Raw genomic sequence first — 14,304 nt, 5'->3', positions numbered from 1 at the left:
GGCTGGAAAGCAGCCTGGTCTCATCCCAGAGTCCTGGTTGACTGGCCAGAAAAAAAAAGGTGGGACCACGGAAGGAGATATTCACTGAGCTATCCTACGGCGGCAAGAAGCATGCCAGTTGATCAAGAAATACACATGTTTTTGAATGTTGAGTCAAATGTGCCTTTGATTGTATAAGTCAATTATCTGAGACATGGTGATGGACTGAATCAACTCCCTGACAATTTACCCTGCCCAGATGAAATTACCCTGCCTAGATGAAATTACCCAAGATGACCAGGCTAATGGCTAAGCCTGCAGGAAGGATTCAATTATAATTTCTGAGATAGTTCCACCACTAATTAGGACCGACCTGCTTTCACAGGACAGGGCTGTCCAAGAAACAAACCTCGACTACCCTCGCCATCAGGGAAAAAGCAAGAGGTTAATTTTTTTTGCAGGTTTCCTGTGTGTTCCTGAAAACTCTCAAACCAGCACTATTCAAGCTGATTTGTGGTTCCAGCCCACTCCTTTATCATCGGGGTGTGCCTTATCTGCCCCATCACCCCCTTTCCTCCCAGCATTCGACCCCCAAACATGATTTCTCCGAAACACAAAACCTTCCATGGCCACAAGAAAGAAAAAAGAAATAAAGTCATTATCTGGTTTCATGCAATCATAATTGCTATGCTCCCAACTGGCTGACTGATTTTTAATTACAGGAGATTAGAAAAAGTAATTGACCAAGCAGTAAGCTGGCCCTGTGCTTAACATTAACCCTGCCAGCGGCTCCACAGGCAAAAGGCGATCACAATTAGACTCGTACACAAACAGAGTGGGAGGGACTGGCTAGTGCCAAGATAAGGTGCAGGATCTGAACACACCAGAGAGACAATCTATGCAAGTAAGACAGCAAGGTAAGCGAGAGACAGTGTTGTGTAGCGGCTAGAGTCTCAGGCTAAGATCTGGGAGACCCAGGTTCAAATCTCCATTCTGCCATGGAGGTTTGCTGAGTGACCTTGAGCTAGTCACGCACGGTCTCAGCCTAATCTACCTTACAGGGTTGTTGTGAGGATAAAGTAGAGAAGAATTATGTAAGGCACTTTGGGTCCCCACTGGGAAGAAAGGTGAGGTATAAATGAAGTAAACAGTCACTTGCCAGCTTGTCAAACAAGCTTTTGGAAACAGAGAAAGAGGGGATACTCCACCCCACTTTTCAGATTGTTGACACGCCTTTATATATTGGGGCAAAATACTTGTGGCAAGCAAACGAAAAATCAAACAGTATTATAAATTAGGTATTTTGTGCGCAGACTTGCTTGCGAGGCTGGAAGTAACAAACAAGCCTCCCAAGTAGTTTAGCAAGAAAACTGAGCAAGTCTGGCCTTGTCTTCTAAGCAGCCTTCCTGGCCAACCAGTCCTAAACTTACTAAAATTAAATGCAAATCAAGCACAAGCAAAACCTCTACTAATCTTTTCTGCTGCTTGTATAAACAGTACTCAAAACCAAACAACCAACCAAGTAAAATCATCCAGAAATGGCAGACCTCTGAAGCTTCCAACATAGCTTAAACTCCACCACCTAAATCCTGACAGAATAAATAGTACTTCACTAAAACAAAAATAAATGAAGTAGGAGTTCTGAAAAGGAAGGAAGTTCTGTATCACCGGGGCCACCATGCAACAGGCCCTGCTACTACAGAACACCCAAACATCTTCCATTTGTAAATGGTTTTTAGAATTGGGCCTTATTGGCCAGTCTTAAGAGATGGAAGGGTATGGGAATAGACCCTGGACTTTAAAGTCAAAACCAGCACATTGTATTGAGCCTGGAAGCACACAATACTGTACAACATGGGCATCTTTTTGGTGGGAGAAAGAGAGTTTACTGAAAAGGCCCTGTCCGCTTCTGCTGTGATAGCCAAGACATGTGGAGCAGGGCCTTCGAGGAAGAGCTGAGCATCCTGAAAGGCTCCTGTGGGAGGCGTTGGCCTTCTGAACTGGGCATGGACCATGCTAGTCTTTAAAAGGTTACGGCCAGAATTCTGAGCACAAATTGAAAGTCAACTAGAAGCCAGCACCACCACTGCAGAAATCAGTATATTCCAAGCTCCAATTAGCATCCCAGCAGCCACACTCCAGGCACTCTGTAAAAGCAACCCTGAAAAGAGCACATCACAAGCTTTCCCAACAGCTGCCAATATGTTCCTTCACAGAGCCAGGTCAAGCTTCCCTGCCGGAACTCCTTGTCTTTCACATAAAGAGCAACTAACCCAAGACCCCAAGCCTCGAGCCCAGGCTATGGACTTACAGTGATGACATCCAGAATGCTGAGGAGGCTGTGGACGCTGTCTCCTGCTAGAACCTCTTTCACCACAACTTCTGTGCCATCCTATGGGAATTAAAAACATTGAACAAAAGATGAAGGAGAAGAGAGGGATGGCCTACTGAGCCTTCTCCACTCCAGCCTTGAAGAAAGAAGCTTGCACCTTCAGAAAAGAAGTTCATCTGTGCAGAATGCAGTGGCATCCTCAAGGACTTACACAGCCCTGCTCTTTATCGTCTGAGGACTCAGCCCAGAACTACAGTCCCCCAATATGAACTAAACCGAACAACTGACAATAGGATTTGAAAAAAGACAAAAAGAAATTCCCCTAGCAGGAACAGAGGGCCTGTTCCAAACTGTTATGCAACCCAAACCTAGTTTATATTTTCAACAGACTCAAGTGAGAAAAGCTTTGCCTGGGTCGTTGTAATTTCAAGGTGAGGGGATGGAGTGGTGTGCATGTTTGAAAGCTTTGCCAATGAAGTGGGGCGGGGGGAGAACCCTTCTCCCTGCAAACAAATAAGTCAGGGAGAAGGCTTCAGCCTAGCTTTCTTCCCAACATGCTACTTTTCCTAGATGCAGGGTTCTTCCTCCACAGGCAAGCATTCAAACACATAGCACTGCTCCATCCCTTACTGCCAGAAATGGGACAGTCCACCAAAGCATCATCACTTGATTCTGCCAGAGGTATACAATGGGCCTTGGATATTTAACTCCTCAGCTGCCTTACGTTCTCCTGGATGCAGACTTCCAATTTTCCGTCCTGTACCACGTAGATGCTGTTGTCCAGCTGCCCAGGGCGGAAGATGTACTCCCCTTCATGCAGTTGCACAAAGACCATGTGCTTGCAGAGCTCCAGGAAAAGAGGCTTCTCGAAGTGCCCAAGGACCCTGTGGAAACAGATGTGGTGAGGGCAAGGGGAAATAACCATGATTGAAATGCCCTACAGCTGGCCAAGGCACCTCCTTAGCCAGCGTGAAGAAGAGTTGGTTTGTATACCCCAATTTTCTCTACCGAAAGAAGAATCAAACCAGCTTACAATCCCGTTCCCTTCCCCTCCCCACAACAGATACCTTGTGAGGTAGGTGGGGCTGAGAGAGTTCTGAGAGAACTGTGACTAGCCCACAGTCACCCAGTAGGCTTCATGTGCAGGAGTGGGGAAATTAAACCTGGTTCTCCAGATTAGAGTTCTCTGCTCCTAACTACTACACCATGCTGGCCAAAGGAAAGACTAAAGCTTTTTTTTAGGAGAGCTCAAGCTCTGCATGAAGGAGGTTTGGGTTTGATCTCCAGCCGTAAAGAGAGCAGACAGTAGATCTCTGCCTCAGGGGACACAGAGCTGCAGCCAGTCAAAGTAGCCAACACTAGGCCAGGAGGACCAAGGGGATCTGACATGGTGTAAGGCAACTTCATACATTCCAGTCTGGAGCACCCAACAGAGCACGGAGCGGTGCTAAAAAATTTTTTTAAGTGTTTTACAGCTACTGAGTGAAGCTAATATGCTCAGCCAACCTTAGGACATTCTTTGGATTGGCAGCTGGTCCCAACTAGGGTGACCAGTTGCAACTGATGATCGGGACCTTTAATACTTGTGCAGAAGAGAGAATTTCAAGAGATGCAGCTTGCCTTGCTGAAAATGCCTCCTACGAGCAGCCGTTAAAGGGACAGGAGCCCTGTTCTCCTCCTCTAATTACCTGGTCACTCACAGCAATGCAAGAAAAAAAAATACGATGCACCTCGAAACAAAACACTTGCAGCCCCCACGAAAAAGGCAAGCAAGAAGCTCAAAGCAAAAGGAAGCAATTCTTCACACGACACAGAATCAGCCTGCTGACCTTACTGCCAGAGGATGCTGCCACCGCCACTCCTTCAAATTACTTCTTAAAAAAGGGGACCAGATGCATACGTGGCAGAAAGATCAGAGACTGCAACTAGCCAACATTAGTCAAGAGATGGCCACCTTCAGAGGCAGCATCCTTCCAAGCACCAGATGCTGGGGATCACTGGTGAATGTGATTGCCATCAGGCTTGCCTATGAACCTCCCAGAGGCCCTTGCCTGCCCAGATTACCAACAGGAAAAGCCAGCTAGATGGGCCTGGCATGCCAAACCTTATTTATTCCGAATCAAATCATGTCACATCCAATTCTTACGCAAGCTTTTAAGAAAAGGGGAAGTCATCACCTTTAAATCCCATCAGAGTCTTCACTCTCTCATTACCTTCACCCCTTACCTGACATTTTTAAGCATGTACAGGACTTCAGAGGGCAGGTGGGAATTTTTCACATCAAACTCTGTTAGGTCTGCTTCTAGTAGAGAGGGAGGAGGTTCCTTGGGCTGCAGGGTTGGGGACTCTTTCTTGAAGCGCAGGATCCTGCAAGAGACAATGCAGGACAATTTCACCCTCCCATTACAAGCAAAAAAGAATTATTAAAAGACATATAAACCGCAACTCTCAGTCAATGGTTCCCAAAGCAATTTAGGAAAAAACAGAGCAATAAGAACAACCCAAATGATAAAATAAAACCAGAATTAAGAAAGCAAGAGAGACAGCAGCTGAAAATAGTTCCCTATATGGCCAGTACAGAAATACAGCCAAAAGGCAAATGTCATGATAAGCCATGGTTTGTACAGCAAACATTGGTTAGCTTCCTTGACATGCAAGCCCCAGATTGCCTCTTTTTTCTTGCCTCTTCTCCTGCCTCCCAGCAGGGAAGACAGCTCCCTTTTTGTGCCATCTCTGTGGCCACAAGGGACAGTGCAACTGATTTGTGAACTCAAAATGTCATAACTAGCTGCAATTGGAACAAACCATGGTTCACAACCCTGCTACAAACCCAAGTCTGAAATCCCATGAGAACTCAGCCAACACAGATAAATGGGGCTTGGTCAAACTGCAATTTATGGAGGGGTCTGAATGCAACCAACAATACAGTCGGAACAGTAATAAAACGACCTATCAAGCCAGTATAAAAACAGCACACGGTTATTGCAACCAAATTGCTTACTTCATCCCATCTGCTTGTCTCTTCCTTCCATTCTGCTGTGTTCTTCCTTGTGACCTTGTCTTGCTTTCACCCTGGATATGATCCTGCCTTGCATCCAGCCTGGAGCCAGTTCCACCCTAGATCTAATCTGTTCTTCCCCGACTCTGACCCCGACTCTGACTCTGGCTCCCCCACCATCAGTTTACAATTAGTCCACCTGTGACTTGGGTCTGGTCAGCTCTTTTCAAGATATTGCGCTTGTTCCACCAACACACATGGACTCCCATGAAAACAAACCTGTATACACAAGTCCACACAACACTTTTGTCTATTTCCTTGAGTTTGTTATCTGAGATATAGGGGGTAGAAGCCCTTCCTGTTTCACATCACTCAAACAGCAGCACAGCCACTCTGCCCTGCATGCCCCCCATACCTCTTTGCCAAGGACAAGACTTTGGCCCTTTTCCGCATCCGCTGCCGAGGCACAGCATTTCCGACCAGAGTATTTGGCAAAGTTGTTACCTAAAAGGAAACAAAGATTCCTTGAAGAGTGAGATCTGGTTCAGCAACAGAACGGGCAAGAGAAATGTACCACAGTTCTGGATCTGCTGGGCCTATAAACAAGCAGCTCCAAAAGAACATGGAACTCCAATTTGTCTTTGTGCCAGTGAAGACCAGACAAGAGGCCTGCTCAGGTGCTTTGAACACTGAGGTTAAAATTATGCAACTGATTTAACTCAGGAACTGGTTTCCAGACAGCGTCATAAACAACCAAGATGGTTTAGCCTGTAGCAGATTAGTGTTCCAATTACAGCAAGATCCAGCAAGTCTTCCACTTATAACTATTTAGGAAACATAACATGATTTCCACTGTTTAAGGACATTTCTTTTAATCCTGCGTGCTACGAGATATGATATTTAACTGGCATGTCAGGAAATCTGCGCAGGAAGGTGGCTCTTGTAGACCAAGGGCAGATGTTCAGCTAGTGACAAAATTGTATGGAGTGCCACCTACAGGAGCAAGGCATGCAATGCATCCAGTGGTTGCCCAGACACGCTTTCCAGCTCAGAAAGTATCATCCGTAGAGCACTGGGGTAGAGTTCAAAAGCATCTCACCATTGGAGGGCCAGCATCATGCTCAAAAGGAGGGACCACTGGTGGCTACAGAGGCCACAGTCCTGCCCAAGCCCCAGTTTATTCTACATCAGTCTGCATTTCAGGGGCAAGGGAATCCCAGGTATATATCTGGGCATGGGTGCATGTATTCATGCACACACAATCTCCTCATCTCCTCTCCTAGTGTGTGAGAGTAAATCTGATAATTTTGCCAGTTGCTTAGCAACTAAGCCATGCTCTCCCCTTGTGAGGCAATCTTTCACAATCGTCCCTAGCTCAGTTGCAAGCACTGAACTCCAACCACTTAGAACACCCATTCCTTCTCAGAGAAGTCTTGGTACGAGTTGGTACAAGTGTTGGTACGAAGGTGTGGCAGGGATAGTTTGCAAAGCCATCAACAGAGGCAAGAGGGATTCTTCCCCACTTCAAACTCCAAAGTGATCAAATGGATCACTCCCGTTTTAATGAAAGTACCTGCCACCCTAACAGATGATAAAATAGTCCCCTTTTTGCTGGTGGATACAGATCCAAGTATAGCATTGGCGGTGGCCAAGTATCTCTCCACCATATTTTCCTTAAAGAAATAGAAATTAAAAAAAAAACCTCCCTATTAACTGCTCAAGACCTGTGGGTCATGGGAGCTTGGAAGGAGAAAGGAAAGAGGCAAGCGGAGAATTGAACATAAGTACTTCCAATAGAAAACAAGCTAACCCTGCAACATTTTATCTCTACAAGTGATAAGGGGAGGGGGAAGGCACAATTCTCAAAGCAGCCCTTAGACCTAACCAAGGTCAACCTTGCCTACATAAATACTAAGAGGAGGGTTCTGGCATGCAACAAGATTGGTTCGCATTACTGTTATTGGGCTGAATTTACCACCAGCCTCCACCTCGTTACAGACTCTTACCTTCCGCATGATCTTGCGGCCATAGAACATCACTTTGTCTCTCTTGCGAAACCGGTACTGAGGCACTTGTGGCTGAAGCTGCTCTGAAAAAGAAATGACTGGTTTTTTAAGGACAAGCACCAAGAATCTGCCAGACCTGCCACTACATGGGTACTCCTTGCTGCTAAAATGGGGTGCAAAGTAAGAAACTGAATGCTCATGCACCCTGCCCAAGCTCTCCATTTGGTGCAGGGAATCAAACATCCCTTTATGTTTCAAGACTACAGAATCCCAAGCAGAGTAGTTGCTAGAGTGCTGGATTTGGATCAGAAAGACTTGGGTTCAAATCCCCGTACAGCCATATGTGCATTTGGGCAAGTCACTCTCACCCCCTAGTTTTACAAGATAAAATGCAGGAGAGAACTGTGTACTTCACCCAGAACTCCCTGGAGGAAAAGTAGGAGAAAAATGACAACAACAGATAGCAGCATGGTTGGCTCCTACAAAGGGTAGTGCTGTGTGAACAACATCCAGCTTTTATCTCAGGGGGCACTGAACCTCAGTGTGGTCCTCATTTCTGGAGTGTTTTGTGGACAAGAGACATTGAAATCCAAATGTTCCTCCTCTCCCCCTTCCTTGCCCCACTTTCCCCTTGTTATATATCCTACTTTTTCAGGATAAACAAAGACAGTACAGTTACCACACAAACGAGGACCTGGGAAGATAAAAGAGCTAGTCTTATGTTTGTGAAAGGTTAGTTATGTTAACGCTACAGACAGAACCTCATTTTTTCCCATTCCACTTATTTTTACACACCCTGAGAATAAAATTAATTGTTAAATGGCTCAGGGGTCATTAAAATCTCCATGAGAGTGGGTGAAACTGGGCTTTACCTCACACCAGCTTAACAAGTAAGCACTGAAACCCACATGCCACCCCCCTGTTACACTCCAAGATTACTTTAGAAGTGCACTCCCCACCTCCCACCCCACCAAACTCTACTGCAAGGAATAATAAAGCAAGAGGGTCACACTTACTCGATTGTTTGAACTTTCTGTAAACAACACCCACGACAATCCCAATAAGGGCCAAGGCCACTGCTGCTCCAATTATTATTCCAGTTAACTGTGGGAAGTAGTTTAGACAAGAGATGTGAGTTTTCAAAACTGCATTCCCTCCCGCCCCCTCAATCTCTTAGGTCAAGCCTGGAGGAAATGTTCAGCACTTGAGCCTCCCCCACCATAACCGTACTCGGTTTGAAAGAACTCTAACCTATTTGATTGCTAAAGTCTACTACATATGACTCCCCCAACTGTAAGCCTGATACACAAACCCACTCCTCACAAGCAGTACCACAGACAAGCATCACCACCTTAACACAGCACCAGCAATGAACTGGGAGTTTAAACCTGAAGCCTTGGCTTTTGGAACAAAGTTCGGGGAAAGGTCAATTCAGTGCTCTCTTCCCTTTGGAAGTGCCTGGCCTAATATTGATTATATTCATGTGCTACATTACCATGGTTGTCTGCAATCTGTCTTCTACAAACTGAAGAACTCGGATTCTTAGGTCTGAGCTTGTCAAGAAGCCGGCCTAAAGACAAAAGTTTCAGATGCTTAGTTAGCAGTTGCTTGCATGGTATGTTGTATGGCATGCCAAAGTGGGGACAGGGCAAAGAGATTAATTTGGATTTAAAGAAGCCAGCCAGAGAGTCCCTCCTCCACCTACACCATGAAGATGCAAATTCTGCATGATAATGTTAATACAAATTCACACCTTAAACCACAGTGTGTACAGGACTAAGAACCAAAGTGAAAGGTAAGTGCACATAGGTGGATAATAAGAAAGTCCTGGAGCTTTTCTAATGTAACTACAGTCAGGAAGTAATTAAACTATGGTCAGGAAGTCAGTTTACCTATTTTTGTTTTTAATTTCCAGGCCAACATGCTACCAAAGAGTCATTAGTCACAAAACATACAAACCAAAAAAATGCACTCTCACATTTAGGTTCATTAATCTGAATATTTATTATCATACAGTTAAGCACTTTCACAAATCAATGATTTGGTACATGGTAGAAAAATCAGTGAGATCCATTTATTTTCATGTATGAGAAAACAGCACTATAGCAGTCAAGCAGATACAGTAAGAAGTCAAAAATTCAGCATCAGGCACAGAATATACACACATACAAGTACACAGTCTGGAAAAACTTACTGCAGTCTCACAACAAGGTCACATGGATAATATTATTGCTCCTGTATTAAAAGAGCTAAGTTGTTTGTCAGCCTGTTTCTGGAGGCAATTCAAAGTGTTGTTTTTGACCTTTAAAGCCCTACATAAAGCGGAACATAAGTACTGAAATAAAAATAACCAAATGCTTGAAAACAGTGTGCAAATCAACCATTCTAACAGACAGAGATACCCCTTAGAACAGAGACACCTTCTTGCTTACTTGGTACATCAACAACCAACACTTATAGGCAGAGTTCCCAATATTAGCTTTCAAGAGTCCCTGTGAGTGAATGTTCTGAACATATGCAGAGTTCTTTTCCTTCTCTTGAACACCTCATATCAAGTAGAGGGAGGGGGGAATCAGACCTGTACTCCCCTTCCTGTTCTGGCAGCTGGCCAACCAAATGAAATTCAGCCAGGCCCATAAGATGCTGGTTAGTTGGCCAGCTCTTTACATTAGTGTCCCTGCAAGGAAAGAACTAGGAAAATTTTAAAAATAAACATAAGGACAAGAGGGAGGGAAATTTGGGTCATGACATTCTGTTCTGATAGCAAAACCAAGGCAAGGGGCATATGTTAGCCTATTAAGGTACTGAAGCTATGTTTACATTTTGCCCGAAAACTCCATGAAACTCTCAGAAGTTGCAGCAATGTTCATAGTAATTGCAGGCTGCATCCTACGTTGCAGTTTACTGTTTTGCAGAACTTTAGCATTGAATCCAATCATTAACAACATCATACCCCTCCCTCCCCACCCAGTAATGTTAATCATAGCTGAATTCCACTGACCAGAATGGGATTACAGTCATGCCTATCTTGTTGCGACATGCCTTAGTCACAACTTACTTGCCATTACCTTGTTATGTATGAGATGCAATACTCATAGAGCTGCTTTTGTCTAATCTGTTGCTTCAAATTAAAGTTCACAAGACTGGCATCCAATCAGGAATTACACCAAGGACCTCCAATTCAGCTAAAGCCTGTTTAACTGGCCCATCAAAACCTGCAACTCGGCACTTAAAGCCCATGGCAGTCATTGCAACTTAGTCACAACTAACTTGAGCTAGACTTGGGGCTGGGGGGAGGGAGAGAAGGCTCTTTCAGTTGTTTTGAGACAGGTGAAGGGAAGGATTATCTGGTCCTTATGCAGCTATTACAAGAATTATAACAAGCCAATGGGGAGGCTTTCATATACTGGGTTAGTTTATCAATGCTGCTGGTAGATTAAGCTTTTAATATTGGTAACACTACTGAGTTATATCCAGCCAACTTTTCCACTTTTACCCAGTTCCCCTCCTTTCTACACTCACCTGGCTTCTTGTTCATTCAAGTCTCATGATCTGCAGCACAGAACTTTGGGTGGTCAAAGGGACACCCTCCTCCCTTTTTAAGTTGGATCCAACCCGTCTTTATAATTTTCAAAATATTAATTTGATGGTAAACAGTCCCAAGAGCTTTTGAGTCACACACACTCAGCCTAACCTGCCTCACAGAGTTGTTATGAGAATAAAATGGAGGAGGGGATAACATGGTAAGCTGCTTTAAGGCTTCATAGGGGAGAGGGGTGGGGTACAGATGAAATTGGTCTGCAGTCCAGGACATTCCATTGCTGACCTAAGAGTCCTCAAAAAGAGACGCTCCAAGGAGAGAATACAAGAGACTGCTAAACTTGAGTTCATTCACAGATGCAGAACAACCGACTCCCCAGGGCTGAACAGGAACAAATTATTCTTATCTCACTACAAATGTTAATTTTCTGCACCTAAGGATTTATCCACTGCTGTAATTAAGCTGATTACATTTTGCATTATACCTTTGCATCCTGACTCCCTTCTTTCCTCCACCCCCTTATCTACAACATAGGGATAATAATACTGGGTTGCTGCCTGAAGAGCTCCAAAGTAAGAAAGGCCCTGTGAGAACTAAAGAAAAAACCTTCCAAGTGTCATAACATTAAGAAGAGTTTATTAGCCTATAGCACTTTGATAATATATTGAAATTGCGGTGTGCAGTATAATGATGCATGTCATCTTTTCCATGATCCCTACAGCAGTTCCTTGAAGTAAGGAACTGGTGACATGCCTAATACTATCAAACACAAGTCCAATAGCACCCTAAAGGCCAGCAACACTGACTTCAATATGAACTTTAATGAGTCACAACTCACTTTCCCTCCTGCAGTTTTGTTTTAACTTTGTGCGACAAAGTAATACGGTCCCTCATATGTTATACCCAGTACTAGCCAACTTCGCAGGGCAGTTGCAAGGAATGCCAGATAAAGTCTAAGCAGTACTTTAAAACCTGAAAGTGTTGCATAAACGCCAATTATGACGATGAGAGCGAAGAGGAAAACGTAGAAACGCCAAAAGGCCCAGGAGAGGAAGGAGACCACATACCTGAAGCAGCGACGTGGAGCTGTCATCCGCCATGGTGCTGTCACCTCAGGCTGCCAGGGGAGGGGAAAGTGGGGGCAGCGCGACCCACTAACGGTTATTCTCCCCCTCCCCGAGAATCGAGCCCTAGAGGTCCAGTGGGAAAGTTCACTATTAAAAGGTTAGGAAGTCATCGGTCAGTAGTTTCCGCAATCGTCACTTCCGCAGAGGGGTGTCGTTGGGACTTTCGGTGTCAAATAAAACCGTTCATTGTGGCCAAGCAAGTGCTTTTATCACAAAGGAGCGGAAGGCTAGGGCATCTTTCGTTGTCATACCGGAAGATTAAACTGCGCACAAGACGTTTTCGACCTCTATGGAGATCATATTAGAAACTTTCGCTGGTTCACAGGGTTTTCACCAATTAGCAGGCCCATGTGTACTAATTGCCAACCAGTTGGAGCTTTCAAGGGGAAGGGGGGAAGGGGAAAGGGGTGGGGATTAATATGAACCAATCGGAATGTAGATCTTCCCAGAGCGGGCGGTACCCAAGTGTCGCGTGCGTGAATGACAACTAACGTCTCAAATCAGCCCCACCCACTCGCCGTCTCCTCCTCCTCCCCACCCGCCTCTGAAGAAAACCTTAACTCTGACTGGTCGGTGGGACAGTTCTCGCCTACGCGCCGAGCTGGATACGGGAGCTGGCGATTGGCTACGCGCCACCTAGCCAATGAGGATAAGCGATGTTGCTGGGTGGCTGAGAGAACGGAAAGCGGCGTTTGGTTTGAGGTGAAATTGGTCACAGAGAGAGGGGAAGGCGGGAAAATCACCTCGAGGCCTTCTCTCGCCTCATAGCCGTTTCCCCCCTTCCCCCATGGGGCTTCTGAGCGAATTGACGCGGGGCCTGGTGCGCGGCGCCGACCGTACAGCGCCCTGGACGAGCAAGCGGGGCCCACGGTCCTTCTACAAGAGCCGAGGCGCTAAGAACGCCGGCTTCATCACTTGCAGCAGGAAGTTCAAGATGGTGCCCGAGATGGTGCCCAAGCTGGTGGTGCCCGACCTGACCGGCTTCAAGCTCCGGCCCTACGTCTCCTACCGCGCCCCCGCAGGCAGCGAGCCGCCCGCCACCGCCCGCGACCTCTTCCAAGAGGTCGTGGCCCCCAGCATCAAGAAGGACATCGAGGGAGGCACCTTCGATGCGGAGAAGCTGGAGAAGTACGGCTTTGAGCCCAGCCAGGAAGGGAAGCTCTTCAAGCTCTTCCCCAAGAACTTCGTGCGGTAGCGGGAGGGAGAAAGCCATCGGCCGAGGCTGGCGAGCTTGGAAGGGCGAGAAGGAACGCTTCCCCTACCGCCTCCTGAGGAGGAATCGGCTCCAGTTGTGCTGTGACGGCGAAAGAGGAGCTCCGCAGGGTGTTGGGCTCACAAAGCAAGCAAGCCTTGAGCCTTCTGTGGCGCACAAATTAAAAAAAAAGCCCACTTAACCATGGCTCTGTGTGCGGTTGCCTTTTTGTGGAGAGATCTGCTACAGGTGTAATTTTCATGAAAGGGTGGGGAGAAAAGAAAACCCAACTTGAAGATGTTCAGCGTGGGGGATGTTATTTTAAGCTGTCTGGTCTTATTTGTGCTTGTTATGCTGGGCTGGGGCTTTTTAATGAGGGAATTTAATATCTTTAAATTTGATTTTTGTAAACTGCCTTTAGGAGCCCCGTGGCGCAGAGTGGTAAGCTGCAGTACTGCAGTCCAAGCTCTGCTCAGGACCTGAGTTCGATCTCTACGGAAGTCGGTTTCAGGTAGCCGGCTCAAGGTTGACTCAGCCGTCCATCCTTCTGAGGTCGGTGAAATGAGTACCCAGCTTGCTGGGGGTAAAGGAAAGATGACTGGGGAAGGCACTGGCAAACCACCCCGTAAACAAAGTCTGCCTAATAAACGTCAGGATGTGATATCACCCCATGGGTCAGGAATGACCCAGTGCTTGCAGAGGGAGCTTTACCTTTAACTTTTAAAGCTGCCTTTGGAGAGGTTGCTGGAGAGGAAGCATAAGAACATTCTAAATGTGGGAAAGTAGATGCTTCAAAAGTTTTTGAGAGTCCCTACAGCAGTCTAGAGTGGAAGTGAGGAGAGAAGGATTGCTAAAATGCTAAGGACATACAGGCATAGGTTCTAGTGGAAGTTGCAAGTCAGATGCCCCAGGGAAGCTCATGGGCAGGGCCCATGGACAACATGCTGTCGTTTTTAGTATATTTATTTAGAACATTTCTCTTCCACCGCTTCAGAAAACCTGCTTGATGGAGCTTACAAAGTAAAACATGAAAAAATTGTAAAACCTGTTAGAGCATAAAAACCCTTATGGGGTCGCCGTAAGTCAGCTGTGGATTGATGGCAAAATAAAAAATTGAAAGTGAGCCTCT

General features: G+C 45.9%; 2 protein-coding genes across 2 annotated transcripts in view; one reads left to right on the top strand and one right to left on the bottom strand.

Moving 5' to 3' along the window:
- PNPLA7 (patatin like phospholipase domain containing 7) overlaps nucleotides 1-11,956 on the bottom strand; it is a 107,843-nt gene extending 95,887 nt beyond the window's left edge. Inside the window, exons 1-8 of the mRNA XM_056860134.1 lie at nucleotides 11,924-11,956; nucleotides 8,811-8,885; nucleotides 8,332-8,419; nucleotides 7,316-7,398; nucleotides 5,725-5,813; nucleotides 4,538-4,678; nucleotides 3,036-3,195; nucleotides 2,291-2,371 (exon numbers count right to left, since the gene is read on the bottom strand). Of these exons, the coding sequence (XP_056716112.1) occupies nucleotides 2,291-2,371; nucleotides 3,036-3,195; nucleotides 4,538-4,678; nucleotides 5,725-5,813; nucleotides 7,316-7,398; nucleotides 8,332-8,419; nucleotides 8,811-8,885; nucleotides 11,924-11,956 (750 nt within the window). The remainder of the gene's footprint in view (nucleotides 1-2,290; nucleotides 2,372-3,035; nucleotides 3,196-4,537; nucleotides 4,679-5,724; nucleotides 5,814-7,315; nucleotides 7,399-8,331; nucleotides 8,420-8,810; nucleotides 8,886-11,923) is intronic.
- Nucleotides 11,957-12,770: 814 nt separating this feature from the next.
- On the top strand, nucleotides 12,771-13,208 carry MRPL41 (mitochondrial ribosomal protein L41). Its single transcript, XM_056860748.1, has one exon. It carries the CDS (start codon nucleotides 12,771-12,773, stop codon nucleotides 13,176-13,178), a length of 408 nt encoding a protein of 135 aa, XP_056716726.1. The 3' UTR covers nucleotides 13,179-13,208.
- The last annotated feature ends 1,096 nt before the right edge of the window (nucleotides 13,209-14,304 follow it).

This window comes from Euleptes europaea, chromosome 14, assembly GCF_029931775.1.
Source record: "Euleptes europaea isolate rEulEur1 chromosome 14, rEulEur1.hap1, whole genome shotgun sequence".
NCBI lineage: Eukaryota > Metazoa > Chordata > Lepidosauria > Squamata > Sphaerodactylidae > Euleptes > Euleptes europaea.
Note: the sequence above shows the minus strand (reverse complement) of the source record. Positions and strands in the feature narration are given on the sequence as shown.